This window comes from Mirounga angustirostris, unplaced genomic scaffold (genome assembly GCF_029215605.1).
Source record: "Mirounga angustirostris isolate CCGP_5_RB_7025 unplaced genomic scaffold, mMirAng1.0.hap1 SCAF_10, whole genome shotgun sequence".
Lineage (NCBI taxonomy): Eukaryota > Metazoa > Chordata > Mammalia > Carnivora > Phocidae > Mirounga > Mirounga angustirostris.
This window is the reverse complement of record NW_026991718.1, coordinates 121143070-121164022: the sequence shown is the minus strand read 5'-3', so window position 1 is coordinate 121164022 and position 20953 is coordinate 121143070. Positions and strand designations below refer to the sequence as shown.

The window sequence follows — 20953 nt, the reverse complement described above, 5'->3', positions numbered from 1 at the left end:
TCTGTCTTTCTGCCATGTGCTTCCCGGAAGCCCGGCACTTCCCCTGCAAAAAGGCGCTTCAGGCTTCATCATTCTGTTCATCACACTGCTGTGTCTGCATCTCCTTCTAGAGCATGAGTCTCATGAAGGCAAAAAAGTGTCTGTCTTATTCACATGAACCCCTAATGCCTGTCCCATCTCAGAGGTTCAAGATGTGTTCGTAGAAATTAGGACTAGACAACTAATCTTCGACAAAGCAGGAAGGAATGTCCAATGGAAAAAAGACAGTCTCTTCAATAAATGGTGGGAAAGTTGGACAGCCACATGCAGAAGAATGAAACTGGACCATTTCCTTACACCACACACAAAAATAGACTCAAAATGGATGAAAGACTTAAATATGAGATAGGAATCCATCAAAATCCTAAAGGAGAACACAGGCAGCAACCTCTTTGACCTCAGCCGAAGCAACTTCTTCCTAGAAACATCGCCAGAGGCAAGGGAAGCAAGGGCAAAAATGAACTCTTGGGACTTCATCAAGATAAAAAGCTTTTGCAAAGCAAAGGAAACAGTCAACAAAACCAAAAGACAACCGACAGAATGGGAGAAGATATTTGCAAATGACATATCAGATAAAGGGCTCATATCCAAAATCTATAAAGAACTTATCAAACTCAACACCCAAAGAACAAAGAATCCAGTCAAGAAAGGGCAGAAGACATGAACAGACATTTCTGCAAAGAAGACATCCAAATGGCCAACAGACACATGAAAAAGTGCTCAATCTCGCTTGGCATCAGGGAAATCCAAATCAAAACCTCAATGAGATACCACCTCACACCAGTCAGAATGGCTAAAATTAACAAGTCAGGAAACGACAGATGTTGGCAGGGATGCGGAGAAAGGGGAACACTCCTACACTGTTGGTGAGAATGCAAGCTGGTGCAGCCACTCTGAAAAACAGTATGGAGGTTCCTCAAAAAGTTGAAAATAGAGCTACCCTATGACCCAGCAATTGCACTACTGGGTATTTACCCCAAAGATACAAATGTAGGGATCCGAAGGGGTACGTGCACCCCGATGTTTATAGCAGCAATGTCCACAATAGCCAAACTGTGGAAAGAGCCAAGCTGTTCATCGACAGATGAATGGATAAAGAAGAGGTGGTATATATATACAATGGAATATTATGCAGCCATCAAGAGGAATGAGATCTTGCCATTTGCAACGACATGGATGGAACTGGAGGGTGTTATGCTGAGCGAAATAAGTCAAACAGAGAAAGACATGTATCATATGACCTCACTGATATGAGGAATTCTTAATCTCAGGAAACAAACTGAGGGTTGCTGGAGTGGGGGGTGGGGTGGGAGGGATGGGGTGGCTGGGTGATAGACACTGGGGAGGGTATGTGCTCTGGTAAGCGCTGTGAATTGTGCAAGACTGTTGAATCACAGATCTGTACCTCTGAAACAAATAATGCAATATATGTTAAGAAAAAAAAAAGAAGATAGCAGGAGGGGAAGAATGAAGGGGGGAAATCAGAGGGCGAGACGAACCATGAGAGATGATGGACTCTGAAAAACAAACTGAGGGTTCTAGAGGGGAGGGGGGTGGGAGGATGGGCTAGCCTGGTGATGGGTATTGAGGAGGGCACGTTCTGCATGGAGCACTGGGTGTTATGCACAATGAATCATGGAACACTACATCAAAAACTAATGATGTATGGTGATTAACATAATAAAAAAATGTAAAAAAAACTAATGATGTAATGTATGGTGACTAACATAACGTAATAAAATTAAAAAAAAAAAAAAAGGACTAGATACAGCAGTATCCGAAGGCGCATTAATGGAAGCTTGCTGGCTCCTAACCATAGTTGGTTAAAAGCATGAACCCAACAACCAACGAGATCGAGAACCAGGCCAGTTACCTACAGGACTCCTATTCTATCTTAATGGCTCTTCCACCTGCCTCCCTTCCGTAGGTGGGAGCTGTATTTGAGGGAGCACAGCTGTGTCTAGTCCCACATAAGAGCTTGGTGGAGACTCTCCTTAGTTCCCCTTACAGCCCTGAAAGGCAGGGAATACCACCCACGTTCTGCATGGGAAAAAAAAAATGCAGCACAGATGCAGATGGGACACATGACTTGCTTTAGGTTCAGGTGTTCACAGAGCCAGTGTTGTTTGTACTATGCCATGGCATCTCCAGTGCTCAAGAGTAGTTTTTCATTAATTAATGAGTCAGTGAACATGTACAGGAATTACCTTCTTTATTTCACTGCTACAAGAAATAGCAGCTAGTCACCTTCTCACAAGGTAACATGTTCCCAGCCTTGCAGGACTCCGTTCATCAGGATGAGTAGGACCCGGTGACTCTGGATGGTGAGTGTACCAGCATTCTCCACAGAAGCCTCTGGATTCCTGTCCTTGCCTCCTTCTATAAGATGTCTGTGGTAATAGTCAACAAATTCTTGTCCACCAAGCATCTGCAACAAAGTAAAGGAGGTGGTGGAAAGTAAGCACGAAAGTGGGTTTGGATGATGCTGGAAGGAAGATGGATTTTAATTTTGTTCCTTTTACCTTTTTCTCCCTTCGTGTATCATTTCCATGCAGAAATTGCAAATTAATGGTCACATCGAAATATCTGTCAACGTATTACTGCTCTTGCAGTGTCAAATTATACTGGCAATAATGTTTCCAGCTGCCTAGGACTCCATTGCAATTTAATTTGAAAGGAATTCAAATTGCATCTCCAAATGGATAAAAAATTAATTTTACATACAAGCTATCCACCTCCACATTTTCAGCCCCATGCCCCAAATTATCTCAATGTAGGTTCAACTTTGAACAGTACATATGTTACAGCCAACTCCACATGCAAAGATGAATAAATAGAAAATTCATGATTTGGAAATCTGCTTTGCTGCTCTTTTTTTTAATAAGATGTTCTGCCTTGATTAAGGTCATTAGGAGATTCTACAGCTATTGCCTTTGACAGTAGGAATGGAAGCTGTCCACAGAGAACAAAAAAGCCTCAAATTCTGACTTAACCACATAACTACCTTCACAATTGGAGTGTGAAGAGAGTCCTGATTCACCCCGTTCTTCTTTTCCCTTGCGGCAGGGAGGAGCTTAATTCTGGTTTGGTCTTCAGCCATCACCTACTTTCTATATTTTACTCATTCCTCAGTTTATTTATTAAGCAGCCATGTGTTCTAGTTATGAAAATGAAGAGATCTAAGGACTCACATGGGAGCAGGTGAACGTGAACGGAGCCTATGAACGACTAACTTGCAGTTTGAGAAGATGTACAGAGGAGATGTGCTACTGGGCTAAAGAAAACATGATGGAGGCACCCATTGCACCTGGACAAGGAAGGCTTTTGGAGAAAGTTACAAGGAAAGGGTGGCTTTGGTGCTGGGCCTGGAATCTGTTGACTAGGGATTTGCCAGTGGCATCCCAAGCAGCAGGAAGAACATGGGCAAGAGCAGGGAGGTATGGGAGGATTCAGGATGTGATGCTTGGCTTTCCCAATGTAGGATTTGAGGAGTGACCTGTGGGAAACGAGGAAGGGAGTTTGGAGGTGGGAGGGTATATGTTGCAGATTGGTCTCAGGTATTAGGTTGAAAATGGCACTTCGGGAAGAAATGGTACATTAGTAAGATCTAACATGCAAAAGAGGAGAAGTGCTCGGAGGTCAGGAGGACCAGCCTGCCTTCCAGAGGCAGCTGTGGGAATGAGGGGGCTTCTGAAGACATGAGTCAGTCAGTCACACACAGACCCACACACACATCTGTCCCTAACCTGTGCAAGAACACAATAGGGTCTGGGGCAAGAACAGTTAGAGCCCGTGGCCCCCTTCCTTCTCCTTTCCTCTGACTCTGTCCCTCCCCACTAAAAGCCTCACACAAACCTGTGTGGCCAATTCAGTCCTCATGTCCAGGTTCTGTTCACTCCCCCCAAATGACCATTCTTTGGTTACCCCTTGGGCCTAGGGATGCACACACATGGGATATAGTCTGAGGAAGGGCAGACCAAAGGAAGAGGTTCACACAGGCCCCAGAAGTGAATTTGGGGCACTGGGGCAGGGAATTCTGGGAGTATCAGGTACCTGGGTCCTGGTCCAGAATAGGGAGCACGGGATGCAGATGGATGCTTTAAAGGCCCTCTGACTCCTGCTGCAGGAGGAGGGCACAGGCCAAAGAGGGCTAGAGTGGGCTCCTTAATGCACGGGGCTCAGGACAGGGCCCCAGTTGTCAGGTATAAGGGCAGAGAGAAAGTTTACCCAGAGGCCAAGCCGCTTGGATTTTTCATCAGAGGAAGATATTCCAGCTTCCCAGACAAGCCACACTCTCTTCCCACTGTTTGTCTTCTCATTGGCCTGGAGGCTGTTACTTAAGAAGGTTATGAGGGCATGGCCTTCTCTGGTGGCTGAAACCACCCTAGGCTCGAAGCTTGGACATATTTACATGGGAGATGTAAATTCAACAAACCAATCTCCACTGCACACACGAGGCTTTCTCGGCAATTTCCAACTTGTTTACACCGACCCCAGTGTAAACCCAGGACTCTCCGTGCTACAGACAATTACCAGAGCAGAAGCTGGGTTTGGAGGCTGAGGCTTGGGGGGAGGGGTCAGACTAAAAGCATGAATGCTTCCATGACACATTTTGAAAACTAGTTTTCATTGTGTGGATTTCAGGACACTCTTCTTGCTTGAATGCAAAAATAAATATGTTCACCATAAAGACGCTGTGACATCGTGGCGGGGACGAAACTGGGACTGTAGAGTCAAGGGTCCGAGCTCAGTTCCCAAGAACAGGTCACCATCTGTTCATCACGGTTTAATAGACATGAACTGGCCCCTCGACAGACCCTGCACCATGTGTTGGGGCTTGCTGGACAAACAGAATGTGGTCCCTGGCAGCCTGGGAGGAGTGACAGATAAATGAACAAGCAGTTCCTAGAAAGTGTGACAAATGCTGAGTGGGCTGGACACCTGTGCAAAGTGCTGTGGGAGCCCAGAGCTGGGGACTTGGCTGTGTGGCTCTGGGTCAGTCACGTGCCTTCATTGGCCCTGATTTTCTATGCCAGAGAATTCTGTTCAGCATGCAAGTGCCTAGCGCAGAGTTACTATGTCATCAGTAACCACTGTCTTTCCCTTTCTGGAGTGGGAGTTCTCAAACTTTCAAACACTTTCATCCACACCTGTCTAACCCACAGCTCTACCGGAGGTCTTGCCTTTTGCATAGGAACTGAGCCTTCCTTGATCTTCTTAATTTTCGTACTCTGGAAAACCCCCAAAGTCATGCCTCAAGGTTATCAGTAACACATGTGGCCATATTTCCCAAGTGCCTTCGGACTCCGGTCCCTGTGTTCCCAGGTGGTATTTCAGTGGCCCAAGGGAGGCATGCAGATCTCAGTCCTTTCTAGAATCCACAGGGGGTCTAAACCCTTTTGTGTTATTTTGAGGACCCTGTTGAAGATCTCGGAGTCACACAGAGAACAGGCCCACTGGGCTCCCGGGAACATTCTACCACCTTGTTCGCCCCCATCTTCTCCTGTTCAACCTCAGCCGACAAGTGGATTCATTTTTCTCTTCCTCTGAAGGCTGAGCACAACTGATCCCAGGGCCCTGGGGATGCAGCTTGTGCTCCAAATAAATTTCTTAAGGCATTTCTCCAAGAAAGGCCATTTTCTCTAAGAGGAATGCCCACTGTTAGACAGAGGCAATTTTCTCTCTCCCTTTACAGCTCATTTTATGCTCATTAACAGACCTCTGAGATTAGTGCAATAATTTCCACTTTATAGACGAGGAAATGGAGGCTCAGAGATGCAGTGCGCTTGCCCAAGGTCACACAGCTAGTGAGCGCCAGAGTCTGGCTTCAAGCTGCGCCCCGCCGGGCTCCACTGTTCCCTGTGGCCTGAGGACAGAGGCATGGGCTCAAAGGAAGCGAGTAATGTTCCCACTGCCCTGACCCTCCCGCTCTGGGAGGGAGTCTCTGCTCCGTGGCAGGCTTGCACCATCCCTTCCCCTCTTGGAAAAGGTGCCTCTGCCTGCTACCTCCTTTAAGAAGAGCAGAAAGGTGTTAGAGTGCACAGCTGCGCAGGTGAGCTGGGGGGGGAATTCTGGAGAAGCTGAGACCAGCAGTGGGAAGACAGGCCAGCGGTCAGCTGAGCACTAAGTGTGACGGAGTCCCGCATCACCCTCTCCAGCGGGCCCCTGGCTCCTGAGGGTCAAGCATTTCGGCCTCAGTTCTCGGCCTCCTCCCAGCATCCTCCCCAGATGGCCTCAGGTTCGTGCTGACTCCATGCCCTGTGCTATCCCAGCGCAGTGCAAACACAGGGGCACTGGGCCCTGGGGGACTTAGATCTCAGCCGCGCACTCGCTATGTGGCACAGCCCACAGAGCTCCGCCTTCCTCTCAGACGAGACTAGTGATGCTTTCCTCACAGATGGGGGTGAGGTCTACAAAACAGGGCATCTGTCCGTTGGCTTGATACTCCCTGGGGCCCTCCCGTGCATGTCTCTGGGCTGCATGCAGGCTCCTGGGACGGGCAGACAGCGCACCTGCTCTGACACACAGGGCTTACATTCTAGCGGCCAGGGCCAACTTTTGAAAAGCTGCCGACTACGGAAAACGAATATATAAAGAAACAGTGAACAAGAGGAGAAAGAGCCACTGAGCTCTGCCCAGGGACTCAGCAAGGACATCTTCAGAGAGGAGACAAAGTGAACAGGAGTGAAAGCAGGAGAGGGTATGGCCCAGCTCCAGCAGGGAGGGGCAAGGTGGCAGGCAGAGTGCAAGAGAGGGGGTGGGAGAGGCTGGCTCCGCTTCCCTCTAGGGCATGCGTGGCACCTGCCCGGACTCTCTCCAGACCCCTCTGGTCAGGTATGGCTTCTGACTTTGCACACTAGGTATGCAGTCAGGTACACAGAAGTTCAAAAACTCCACTTTGCCACTTGCTGGTCTTGCTACTCTACACAAGTTCCTGGCCCTCTCTGGCCTCAGTTTATTCATCTGTAAAGTGGGGCTGGCAGTCAGTCCCTCCCTCACAGGGTCACAAGATGATGCAGGTGATAGAACCCAACACCGTGCAGTTGGCCATCAACAGTGTTTTGTTTTTATAGCTTCATTTGTGCTTTAAGGGCACATTGGAAATCCCCCAGAAAATATTTAACATGGCTTTTTTTTTTTAATTTTTATTGTTATGTTAATCACCATACATTACATCATTAGTTTTTGATGTAGTGGTCTGTGCATAACACCCAGTATTCCATGCAGACCGTGCCCTCTTTAATACCCATCACCAGGCTAACCCATCCTCCCACACCCTCCCCTCTACAACCCTCAGTTTGTTTTTCAGAGTCCATCATCTCTCATGGTTCGTCTCCCCCTCCGATTTCCCCCCCTTCACTCTTCCCCCTCCTGCTATCTTCTTCTTTTTTTTTTCTTAACATATTGCATTATTTATTTCAGAGGTACAGATCTGTGATTCAACAGTCTTGCACAATTCACAGTGCTCACCATAGCACATACCCTCCCCAGTGTCTATCACCCAGCCACCCCATCCCTCTCACCCCACCCCCCACTCCAGCAACCCTCAGTTTGTTTCCTGAGATTAAGAATTCCTCCTATCAGTGAGGTCATATGATACATGTCTTTCTCTGATTGACTTATTTCACTCAGCATAACACCTTCCAGTTCCATCCACATCGTTGCAAATGGCAAGATCTCATTCCTTTTGATGGTTGCATAATATTCCATTGTATATATATACCACATCTTCTTTATCTGTTCATCTGTCGATGGACAGCTTGGCTCTTTCCACAGTTTGGCTATTGTGGACATTGCTGCTATAAACATCGGGGTGCACATGCCCCTTCAGATCCCTACATTTGTATCTTTGGGGTAAATACCCAGTAGTGCAATTGCTGGGCCATAGGGTAGCTCTATTTTCAACTTTTTGAGGAACCTCCATACTGTTTTCCAGAGTGGCTGCACCAGCTTGCATTCCCACCAACAGTGGAGGAGGGTTCCCCTTTCTCCGCATCCCTGCCAACATCTGTCGTTTCCTGACTTGTTAATTTTAGCCATTCTGACTGGTGTGAGGTGGTATCTCATTGAGGTTTTGATTTGGATTTCCCTGATGCCAAGCAATGTTGAGCACTTTTTCATGTGTCTGTTGGCCATTTGGATGTCTTCTTTGGAAAAATGTCTGTTCATGTCTTCTGCCCATTTCTTGATTGGATTCTTTGTTCTTTGGGTGTTGAGTTTGAGAAGTTCTTTATAGATTTTGGATACTAGCCCTTTATCTGATATGTCATTTGCAAATATCTTCTCCCGTTTGTCGGTTGTCTTTTGGTTTTGTTGACTGTTTCCTTTGCTTTGCAAAAGCTTTTTATCTTGATGAAGTCCCAATAGTTCATTTTTGCCCTTGCTTCCCTTGCCTTTGGCGATGTTTCTAGGAAGAAGTTGCTTCGGCTGAGGTCAAAGAGGTTGCTGCCTGTGTTCTCCTTTAGGATTTTGATGGACTCCTGTCTCACATTGAGGTCTTTCAACCATTTGGAGTCTATTTTTGTGTGTGGTGTAAGGAAATGGTCCAGTTTCATTCTTCTGTATGTGGCTGTCCAATTTTCCCAACACCATTTGTTGAAGAGACTTTTTGCCATTGGACATTCTTTCCTGCTTTGTCAAAGATGAGTTGACCATAGAGTTGAGGGTCCATTTCTGGGCTCTCTATTCTGTTCCATTGATCTCTGTGTCTGTTTTTGTGCCAGTACCATACTGTCTTGATGATAACAGCTTTGTAATAGAGATGGAAGTCTGGAATTGTGATGCCGCCAGCTTTGCTTTTCTTTTTCAACATTCCTCTGGCTATGTGGGGTCTTTTCTGGTTCCATACAAATTTTAGGATGATTTGTTCCATTTCTTTGAAAAAAGTGGATGGTATTTTGATGGGGACTGCACTGAATGTGTAGATTGCTCTAGGTAGCATTGACATCTTCACAATGTTTGTTCTTCCAATCCATGAGCATGGAATGTTTTTCCATTTCTTTGTGTCTTCCTCAATTTCTTTTTTTTTTTTTAAAGATTTTATTTATTTATTTGAGAGAGAGAATGAGACACAGAGAGAGCATGAGATGGAGGACCAGAGGGAGAAGCAGACTCCCTGCTGAGCAGGGAGCCCGATGCGGGACTCGATCCCGGGACTCCAGGATCATGACCTGAGCCGAAGGCAGTCGCTTAACCAACTGAGCCACCCAGGCACCCTCCTCAATTTCTTTCATGACTATTTTATAGTTTTCTGAGTGCAGATCCTTTGCATCTTTGGTTAGATTTATGCCTAGGTATCTTACGGTTTTGGGTGCAATTGTAAATGGGATCGACTCCTTAATTTCTCTTTCTTCTGTCTTGTTGTTGGTGTATAGGAATGCAACTGATTTCTGTGCATTGATTTTATATCCTGCCACTTTACTGAATTCCTGTATGAGTTCTAGCAGTTTTGGGGTGGAGTCTTTGGGGTTTTCCACATAAAGTATCATATCATCTGCAAAGAGTGAGAGTTTGACTTCTTCTTTGCCGATTTGGATGCCTTTGATTTCTTTTTGTTGTCTGATTGCTGTGGCTAGGACTTCTAATACTATGTTAAATAGCAGTGGTGATAGTGGACATCCCTGCCATGTTCCTGACCTTAGGGGAAAAGCTCTCAGTTTTTCCCCATTGAGAATGATATTCGCTGTAGGTTTTTCATAGATGGCTTTTATGATATTGAGGTATGTACCCTCTATCCCTATACTCTGAAGAGTTTTGATCAAGAAAGGATGCTGTACTTTGTCAAAAGCTTTTTCTGCATCTATTGAGAGGATCATATGATTCTTGTTCTTTCTTTTGTTAATGTATTGTATCACATTGATTGATTTGCGGATGTTGAACCAACCTTGCAGTCCAGGGATAAATCCCAGGGATAAATTCACCACTTGGTCGTGGTGAATAATCCTTTTAATGTACTGTTGGATCCTATTGGCTAGTATTTTGGTGAGAATTTTTGCATCCATGTTCATCAGGGATATTGGTCTGTAATTCTCCTTTTTGATGGGGTCTTTGGTTTTGGGATCAAGGTAATGGTGGCCTCATAGAATGAGTTTGGAAGTTTTCCTCCCATTTCTACTTTTTGGAACAGTTTCAGAAGAATAGGTATTAATTCTTCTTGAAATGTTTGGTAGAATTCTCCTGGGAAGCCATCTGGCCCTGGGCTTTTGTTTTTTGGGAGATTTTTGATGACTGCTTCAATTTCCTTAGTGGTTATAGGTCTGTTCAGGTTTTCTATTTCTTCTTGGTTCAGTTTTGATAGTTGATACATCTCTAGGAATGCATCCATTTCTTCCAGGTTATCTAATTTGCTGGCATAGAGTTGCTCATAATATGTTCTTATAATTGTTTGTATTTCTTTGGTGTTGGTTGTGATCTCTCCTCTTTCATTCATGATTTTGTTGATGTGGGTCATTTCTCTTTTCTTTTTGATAAGTCTGGCCAGGGGTTTATTGGGCTTGGTACATCTTAAGATATTTAACAAGTTGGTCAACTCTTGGATTTAAAAGGGTCTTACATGTTGCCGTTCTCACTCTCTAAGGAGATGAGGTGAGAGTGCCCGAGGAGTGATGATCTTATTGGGGTGTGGCGTCCGTTTTGAAGGCACCCCCGGAGGAGGCATGTCGTGAGGTCCTGAGTGGGGCTGGGAGAGTTCTGGCGTCTGGACCTGCAGAAAGGCTCCAGCTGGGCGAGGCCAGTGGGGAGTTGCGGACTTCCCAGGCAAGCGGTTTCTCGCTCATCCTGTACTTGTACATTTGTCCTCATGCCATCAGGACTTGTTAAACCAATCGGCCACACCACATCATAACCTCCCCCCACCCCCACTACGGGGACCACACTTTTCACCTTATTCTGTGTGGGCTCAGCACAATGCATCCTCAGCAACAGCTTGTTCAATGTCACATTTTCAAAGTCACCCATTTGCTTTTGGAACGCTGGCTCTCTTTTACACAAAGGACCTGTGAACATGAATAATTGGGCTGTATGAGTGACCGTGAACTCAGTCGAGCCAGAGCCAGGCTGCTTGCTGTCCCCGGCAGCACGGGTGCAGGTCTGGGCTGGTTTGCCAGGCTCCCTGACATTTTTGGGCATCCTGCTCAAAAGAAGACTGCTTGGAAGTGTGTTCCTTGGCAAGGCTCTGACACAGTTCACAGGATGTTTTTCCCTCTAGGGGCAGGTCAGGGAACTCAGTTTGCATCAAGTCCCTCCCTCTTTCCTACTGCTACATTGGTGGCACAGGGGCGGCCTTACCCCTAAATGCTCTTAGGAGACAGAATGCAAATACCCCTAAATTCAAATACCCCCAAATGCTCTTAGGGTGATAGAATCCGTCATTTTGCATAAGGATGCTTCACAGCACTGCCATTTAGAAGACTTTCAGAGTAGAGACAGCATACGAAACCTTATTATTTGTATCACTATTCCTATTGCTGCAAAAGAAAAACCACCATATATTGAGTGCTTACTAAGTTCAAGGTACAATTCTAACTGCTCTGCAAACAACATTTCATTTAACCCCCCACTGGTGAGGTTAGTACTACTGTTATCCCCATTTTATAAATGAAATAAAAGATGAGCCCAAAGAAGTGACAGAACTTGGTAAAGTCCAATAGGTAGTATAGAGGGAAAATACTGATTTAATCTTTAGCCAGTGCTTAAGTACTTCCAGCTAAGATAGTCAACACAAGAACATATGGGGTTGCTGATCACAAAAGAAGTTATGCTTCTATTATAAGATTTACAGAAGCCTAAGATTTACAGAATGACTTCACATGTGGGGATTTTTTTTTAAGTGTTTGGTTTGTTATAATCTGTTTTGTACAAAAGCATCTATTTTACATGAAGTATAAACAGAATATTGGTAGTAAAATAAGACAGCCAGTGTTATATATGGGGGTCTGGGACCATGTGGGAGAGGTTGGTATGGCAGTGGAGTGTGAAAGCATGACCATATCTGCTTTTAAAGATTGACTGATTTAGAGAAAGAGAGTGTGTGATCAGGGGGAGGGGCAGAGGGGGAGAGAGAATCACAAGCAGGCTCCACTCTGAGCACGGAGCCCAACGCAGGGCTCAATCTCACAACCCTGAGATCATGAACTGAGCGGAAATCAAGAGTCAGACGCTGAACTGACTGAGCCGTGTTGTCAGTGGAAGGAGGGGAAATTGCAAGGTGTAGTTAGCGGCGCCTGTGACCGTGTGGACAGACTGAGTGCCATGTGCTGAGCCTGTGGCTGGATTTGCAGCCTGTGCACCTCAGTGTGGTTAACGAGAGTGAGGGGGCTGATTTCCCAAGGGGAGAGGATGTGGCTGGATTAAATGTAAGGCAGGTCAGAACTCCAGCAACCATCTCAATTAGTATATCCCCGGGGTGTTGTGTGTGCTGTTGGTGGTACTCAGGGTGGTTTTCTGGGGTACCCTGATGAACCTTTAAGAATTTAACAATTTTGCATTTTTTTAATGGCTAACATTTACGTATGGCAAGTGATTCGGGTTTTCCCTTTATACAGTTACGTTTTCTTTTAGATACATGCGTTTAAGTAAGAAGAAAAGAGCTCGATTTACAGAAAAATGTTAATTAAATTGTATTCTCTGTGGCAATAGTCATGATGGCTGTGGCTGAGCTAAGTTTGGAGGGCTGGTCACCCCTGTTTTAGCAGAACATCCCCCTCACCCGCTTCCGGACAGTCCTCAAAGCCCCCGTGTCTTGCGTGTGTGTCTTGCAGACCCCGTGCACGGCCCGCAGAACGTGGAGATTGTGGACATCCGCGCTCGGCAGCTGACCCTGCAGTGGGAACCGTTCGGCTACGCGGTGACCCGCTGCCACAGCTTCAACCTCACCGTGCAGTACCAGTACGTGTTCAACCAGCAGCAGTACGAGGCTGAAGAGGTCATTCAGACCTCTTCCCACTACACCCTGCGGGGCCTGCGCCCCTTCATGACCATCCGGCTGCGGCTGCTGCTGTCTAACCCCGAGGGCCGGATGGAGAGCGAGGAGCTGGTGGTGCAAACAGAGGAGGACGGTGAGTGGGGTGGGGGGGCGGGCGGTGCTTCCTCGGGGACAGGCGGCGCTGAACCTGTCCTGGGGCCACACCCATCAGTGATGCGGTTTTCTTTCTCCCTGCATCTTTAATTTCCTCCTCCGTAGCCGCCTCTTTGCCGGGGTCTTTAATGGAGGGCATTGCAGAACTCCAGGGGGCGCTGTGCCCGTAGACGCGGACACGCCCTCAGATTTGCCGCTTCCACACCCCCTATCCCTCTTCTCACTTTATAGCCCCTCCTGTGTCCAGTGTTTAACCACACCAGGACCTCCCAGACAGGTATTGTGTATTGTGTCGTTTAAGCACACCGACTCTGGGAATCAGACCACTCCGGATTTTGCAGGAGTTAAAATAAAAAAAAAACCAAAAACCAAAAAACGTAAATTAAGTAGCACAGGCATTGGATGCACCCAGAACCGAGTGCTCACCCGCATGTCTGACAGGCAGCTCAAAGCATCCAAAAATGAACCAGTCTCCCCTTCCATACTGATTGCTTGTTCTGTGTTCCTCATGTCAGTGAACTGCATCCAGTAGATCAAAATAAAGACCTGAAATGAGCCTGGGATCCTCCATTTCCTCTCCCCTTCTCCCCCCCCTCCCCCGCCCACACAAGGTTCTGACGAGTGGGTTTCATGCAGTTTACCTCCCAGCATGGTTCTTACCTCGAGACTCCAGCACTCCAGAGCCACGTGTAGCTCCTAGAACACACCATGTTTCCCACCCTCTGTCCTTGCCCATGCTGTTTCTCCTACTGCTGTGGCCTCTCTCTCCATGTCTGTGAGACAAGCTCCATTCATCTTCAAGTCTTAGCTCACATGCTGCTTCCTCCAAGAAGCTTTCCCTGACTGCTCCAAGCCGCCATGGGTATTCCCTCCCAGGCTTCCGCTGCATTTTCCATGGAACTCTACCAGAGCAGTATCTTATTTATGGGAGGACAGAACTTGCTGGTTCTAGGACTTACCTAGAAAACACTTTTCGATGGCTGTATTTCAGTTTTCCTTTCAGCCAAGGCACCTGGCTTCGTGGGGGCATCTTTAGTTACTTCTTTGGAATCAGACTGTGAGGTAGAGATTTGCGTGCAGGTGATGGATGAAGGAACTTTTCCCCGGGGAGTCTGGGAAGGGAGGTGGGGGCAGGACAAGGAAGGGCAGGAGGCCAAGGTGCAACTTCAGGCCATGTCCAGCAAAGGGGGCTGCGACCTGGTCTCCAGGAGAACTCTGCAGGTCAGGTCATGCATCAGTCTTGCCCCCGATCAGGGAAGGGAGCTGCCTGCGTGGTTAGGGCTGGGATGCAGAGGGAGGATTGGGGGAGGAAATTCTCAGGAAGTGTTGGCTGTCTACGCATGCAGACAAAAGGTGGAGGGGTACAACAATGGTATAAAGGGATGGGAAGGAATGGGCAGAGCACTGTCATTGTCAGCCTTGTGAGGCCCCTATCTCCACTTGACCCAGGTGGGCCTTAGAACCTCAAGGCAGATCCTCTTCCGTGGCCATCCCACCTAGCACTCTTGTTTCACTTAAGCAAGTTCACGGACCTGGAGTGATGGCCCCCGCTGGGGTCCAGACCCACATCCTCAGCTGCAAAGTCCCCTAAGGAGAAAGAGGAAAGTGTGCCACCCTCTGCTCATCCTGTCCCCCAATTCGCCTTTCTCCCAAATCCCATCTTACAACTGGAACTTTTACACAACCCACCTACGTGGCGGACCCTTCGTGACCACCCTTTAAATTCATCGTCACAATGACTGCAGGACATCGTCCCTGCAGACTCTGCTTCTCTAGATAGTAACTGCAGTGGAGACCCAGCCTCTGTCACCTTGCCCCCCACCTTCCTGCCTTGCAGTGAACCTCTGTCCCCTGGGCACAGTTGTCCCCTGGATCAGCCTCATCAGGCGACCTAAGTGCCTTGCTCCCTGTGAAACCTTTCTCATCCGACCTCCAACAGAGGGGTGGGCATCCAATCTGGGCTTCATCTGCAGCCAGCCCTTTCCCTGGATGGCTCTGCCATTTTCAGAGATGCACAACGCCTTCTCCAGCAGGTACAAGGATGCGCTGCTACAGAAGGCGAGCTCTGGAGCCGCATACCTGGGACAAGCTGCTTACCCACTCCGTGCCTCGGTTTCCTTGCCTCTCAAATGCAGATACAAATAGTGGCCACCTGATAGGTTGTTATGCTCACTGAAAGGAATGGTATATAAAGATTTGGAATGCGGGCACCTGGCTGGCTCCATTGGTAGAGCATGTGACTCTTGATCTCGGGGATGTAACTTCGAGCCCCACGTTAGGTGTAGAAATTACTTAAAAATAAAATCTTAAAAAAAAAAAAAGAAATTGGAATGATATACAGCAAACTGTAGGTTTTCAATGAATGTGGCTGCTACATTTGGATTAAATCACAGAAGAAAAAATGTCTTGACAAAGGATCCTATAGCACAAGCAATGCAGAAACCAACAGCCTGCCCTAGGACACCTCTCCAGAGTTCTAGACATGCACTCCCAACGGGTTGGAGAAAATATGACCTAGACTCTCAAGGCGTGGTGATGTGGTCAGTGCCTGATCTGAGATGCAGAGGCAGGGCAGGAAGGCTGGTTCAGTGGTAAGGGTTTATTAGACAGGGGGGAGCTGCCGCTGTTGAAACTCAGCGTGAAAACTCAGGAGTCCACATGAATGCTAGGGTTTGGTCCAGGAGCAGCTCTGAGTGTTTCCTCCAGGATGCTCTGTGAACCTCGGGCTGCTTTTTGAGGATTACCTACATGTGTAATAGCAAATCCCAAGTCCCGTCTTTAAGCCATGCCCCAACCTCTCCCTTTCTCCTTCCTGTCACCGGGGGAGAGGAGGAAATCACAAAGCCTTTATCAAAATAACTCCAGAGCAGCAATGCTTTGAAATTAAACTTTAATTAAACACCATTAATAAAACATCAATTCCTACTCTGCAGAGATGTGTGGACGTTACCATATTAAAAACACCAACCTCCAAGACAGCGGTCCTCAGTCTCCCAGCTATGCCGAGGCCCCACCCCAGGCCCTGCTGTGCTGAGGGAAGACTGCCCAGGAGCACAGACCCCTCTCTGTGCTGGGATCAGGTTCCATTCCTCCCAAGGAGGGAAGAGGCACCATTTCTGTTTGTGGGGAGCTCATTCACCGCAAGGACAGGCTGAGGATGGATCATGGCTCCAGTGGATGAACTGAAACCCCCCTCAGGGAACCATTGAGCAGCCTCTCGGGTTGAGCTGCTTGGATTCATGCTGCTTTTATCTCTGCTCCAAAATTGTCTTCTGGGAAATCTGTAGAATTGGTAATTTCAGTGTCCCAGTGCCTTGGAGGGCTTACAGAGTAATCCACCGCAGGTGAAAGAAGCTCATGGCCACTGAGCCCCATTGCTTCAGTTGGGAAGCAGCTATGAGACCAAGTGGGTTCTTTATTTTTCCTTTTTTTCACAGATGACTCAGACAAAACTGTGGCTTACTTATTTAGTGCTTCCTTCTCTGCCTTTCCCCAGACCACAGTCACGATTATGAAATGGAACCGTATGAGACCTCGAGCCATAAAACAATGTTGATGATGGTCTCACTTTGATTACCACTTTGGTTTACCGAGTGCCAACCCCATGCTAGGCACTACTAGGTGTGTTAGATATAATGACTTCTACCCAAGATTTTCTTGTGAAATGTTTCCAAGCTGTAGAAAAATTGAGAGTAGTGCAAAGAAGACATGTGAACCCTTAGCCTAGATTCACCGTTGGTGAACACCGTGGTCCATTTTCTTACTCATATATACGTATGGTATGTCTGAAATGGAGATATCACATATAAAAATACATGTAATATTTTTAAGTCTTTAAAAGTAAATTGCAGAAATTCCAACATCTGATCTCTCAACTCTTTGAGGGCGTACGTTACCTAAGGGTAAGGACGTTCTCCTACACAGCCGTGATACTATAGAACATCTAAGAAACTTAGCATTACTTGAAAAATAAGTAGACAATCCACGTTCACATTTCCAATTATGTTAAGCATGATTGTTATGTGACAAAACCAGAAAACGACATTTTTGGCAAAAATGCCACGTTGGTTGGTGATGTATGTTTTTCACTGTGGGGTATCTAGAGTTACATAATGTCAGAGAGCCCCTGACAGACTGCCTTTGGTCACTTAGATTTAAGTCCCTCTGCTGTAAATACGGTCCTTTTCCCTTTGGAGATCAGCTTCACTGTAGAGTGGTGCTTTGAGGCCTGGTGAGTGCCCGATTCCCCCATGGGCTTCTCACCCAGTGGTTTTAGCTTCCTTGATAATCCTCACCTGATTTGGTTACTACACGGGTATTTATAAAAGGGTGAATTTTATTTTATTATTTTTTAAAGATTTTAATTATTTATTTGAGAGAGACAGAGATAGTGACAGAGAGCGAGAGTGGGGAGGAGAGGGAGAAGCAGGCTCCCCGCTGAGCAAGGAGCCCAGTGCAGGGCTCTATCCCAGGACCCTGAGATCATGACCTGAGCCGAAGGCAGACGCTTCACCTACTAAGCCACCCAGACACCTAAAAGGTTGAATTTTAAATCTATCCTTCCCTCTACATGTACTAATTAGCATTCTTCTTTATAGAAGGGTTTTCTCTCCCCAGCCCCTTCTCCATTTTTAGTATTCCTGTTGACTCATAGATCATTTGTTTTTGACTCCTTGTATTAAAATCCAGTACTATTTATAATTCTCTTCAGTGCTCGCATTGTCTCATCTGTGGCTAGTGGGTTGGCTCCTAGGTTCTTTTGACATGTTTTCATTAGTCTTCCTTGCTTCTGCCATAACAAAATATTCTAGACGATCCTTGTAATATCTCTGACCCAGACCTGAAGTCAACCACTTACCTAAGGATTCCTGGTTGCTTTCAGTGGAGAGTGGGATTTTGGCATTAGGATATACATCTTAGCTTGATCCAGTGGGGTGTCACCACCTCTAGACTCTTCAAGTAGGTAGAATGGAGGGATGAAACTTATCTGTTTTAAGTCTTAAGGTTGTACTGATTCAAATCACCTCTTACCCTCATTCTATACATAGGTCTCCTTCCTCCCACTGTGAGAACCCTGGTTCTCACCATCCACACGTTTCTTCATTTGCTCCATCCCACAATGCATATAAAATAGTTTCAGAATTACAATACCAATCCCCCCAAAAAACAGGAAATCTAGTATGTTAGCTTAAAGATTTTCTTTTTAGTTTCTCTCTCCAGAAGCAGCCCAAATACCATGTTCCAAGGCTTAGTCTTTTATCTGTGCGGTTTTATTATTGACTTGATGCCCAGTTAGGTTCATTTGTTTCAGTTGTAAGGTCTGCCTTCCCCCTCCCCATCCTTTTGAGTTAATTTTATTGTTTTCAAAATCAAAACAGTTGCATGGTTCAAAGGTCAAAACTACGTAAAAAAAAGTACGCTCAGAGGTAGTAGCACCGTCATACTGTTCCTGTCCGCGCCCAGAAGGTCACCATTTTTACTCATTTCAGATACTATTCTTCCTATAGTTCATTTTACAAAAAAGGTAAAAATCGTTTCTCTTGTTCTTATTTTTATATAAAAGACAGCACAAAAGATATACTGCACATCACATGTCTTTGTTCACATAATATACTCTGGCAGTCACTCCCTATCGGTGTGTACAGATTTGTATCATTCTTTCTGATAGCTGCATGAGGCTCAGTTATGTGGATAGGCCATGGTTTATTCACACAGGGTGCTATGGACCCTGTGGTTGTGCCCATTACTTGCTATGACGAATAATCCTGTACCGAATAGCCTCATGCTTACGCGGTTTGGTATTTGTGCAGTTGTATTTTCCCAGTAAATTCCTACAAGTGGGATTGCTGGGGTCAAAAGAGAAACAAACATGCAGTTTTGTTAGATGTCGACACTCATTTTACATTTTCCTTTTTTTTTCTTTTTTTAAAGATTTTATTTATTTGAAAGAGAGCAAGAGCACCAGCAGAGAGGAGAGGGAGAAGCAGGCTCCCCACTGAGCAGGGAGCCTGATGTCGGGCTTGATCCCAGGACCCTGGGATAATGACCTGAGCCGAAGGCAGACACTTAACCGACTGAGCCACCCAGTCACTCTCATTTTACATTTTCACTAGCAATGTAGATTCCTTCATCTTAACACCAAATACGAGAAAGCAAACAGTATTATTTTTCCTATTTTACAATAAGGAATTTTAGGCTCCCATATAATTTATAGTAAGTTTATAAAATATAATTGATTATAATTAATAATATGTGCAGAATATAGTAATACAATTGGTATGTAATATGATTAGTGATGTATAATACATATGTTACTTAATTTAATATGGTAAATGGCCTTGCATTGTAGGGAAGACTGACGTGTCTCAGGAGTGCGTGCCTGTATTTTGTGTGCGTTTCTAGAAGTCTCAGTATCTGATTCCCCAGCTGATAGGAAGCTAGACGGAGGCTGCATGTTGCTAGGGACAGGTGTGTGTATAGTAACAAGACACAGCACACGAAATCTAGAAAAGAGGGAAGTGAGAAGAAAAGTATAAAAGGCAGTAAATAACAAGGCAACAGTCCACAGTCATTTGGTGGAAGGATAAAAAGTTATACATACAGCTTAGCAGGTCCTGAAAGCATTGTTTAACTAGAGCCCAATACATTTTTGAGGTTTACAAAGATGACCTTGAGATATTATAAAAGGTAAGGAGAACTGCAGTTGTGGTTTTTGAATGCTTGTGTTGACCGAGGCATTGTGCTGATGTCCTTCATTCTTGCAGTGAGTCACCAAATCCTGCAATGTTGGATTTTATATGGTTTTGGGGAAGAGAACTCTGAGGCTCAGAGAGTTCAAGGAACCTGTCCCAGGCTTCCAAGCAACAAGTGGCAGAGCCAGTTAACAGATCCCGAAATCTTGCCCATGATTTCTTTCCCCTGACCATCTATTAGATAATCCGATAACCTACCAAACCTCCCCAACACTGTCTGTACTTTGTTTTCTATGGTACTCATCATCATCTGAAATGTACATACATACACACACACACATTTATTATCTGCCAAGCACATAGTAGGTGCTCGTTAACTGTTCGGTGAGTGAATGACTATCTGATATCAAAGTCCATGCCTCTTCCCCGTATCTCAGGGCCCTGTTTATATGCACTGCTTAAGAAGGGGAGGATAGGTGTTAATGTATGCTATCTATACTCAGAACCAACTCATTCTGGCTTGCTGGAGCTGCTCATTAGCCTCTCTTCCCACCTCTTAGTTATGTGATACCATATTCATTGCTCAAAATTGTCATATTGGCGACTTTACACTGTGGGTACTGGCAAACATGTTGGTGTTTTGTTTTTCCTGGGAAGTTGGTTGTGAAACATTTACTAATACACCCCTGCAAAGTTCCATTAAAAAGATATATTTGTGGGGCTCCTGGGTGGCTCAGTCAGTTAAGCATCTGACTCCTGATTTCGGCTCAGGTCATGATCTCAGGGTTGTGGGATCAAACCCCTGCTTAGGATTCTCTATTCCCTCCCTCCTACCCCTGCCAAACGCCTTGCATGCCCTCTCTCTCTCCAAAAAAAAAAAAAAAAAAAAGTATTTGACATCTTAAAATGTAAAAATTTATCCAGAAAAAAAAAAAATCTTTCCTTCAGCAAGACTGGGAAATCTGTCTTGTCTCCATCAGACACACTTACAGATTCTGGTGACCTTCAAACCATTTTCAAATTATTTTGATTTTTTCTTAAGTTAGTTCTGAGTCTGTTTATAATGAACCAACCAGCCAACAAATGTGGCCCCTGGAATGGAGAGGCCAAAAAAAAAAAAAAAAAAAAGACCTAGACAAGAGAAACA

The 20953-nt window shown here is 45.8% G+C and overlaps 1 protein-coding gene across 1 annotated transcript in view; it reads left to right on the top strand.

Annotated features, from left to right (window-relative positions):
• The window catches only part of PTPRT (protein tyrosine phosphatase receptor type T), a 748756-nt gene that overhangs the window by 312086 nt on the left and 415717 nt on the right, over window positions 1-20953 (top strand). The window contains exon 6 of the mRNA XM_064571786.1: window positions 12798-13094. Within this exon, the coding sequence (XP_064427856.1) occupies window positions 12798-13094 (297 nt within the window). The remainder of the gene's footprint in view (window positions 1-12797; window positions 13095-20953) is intronic.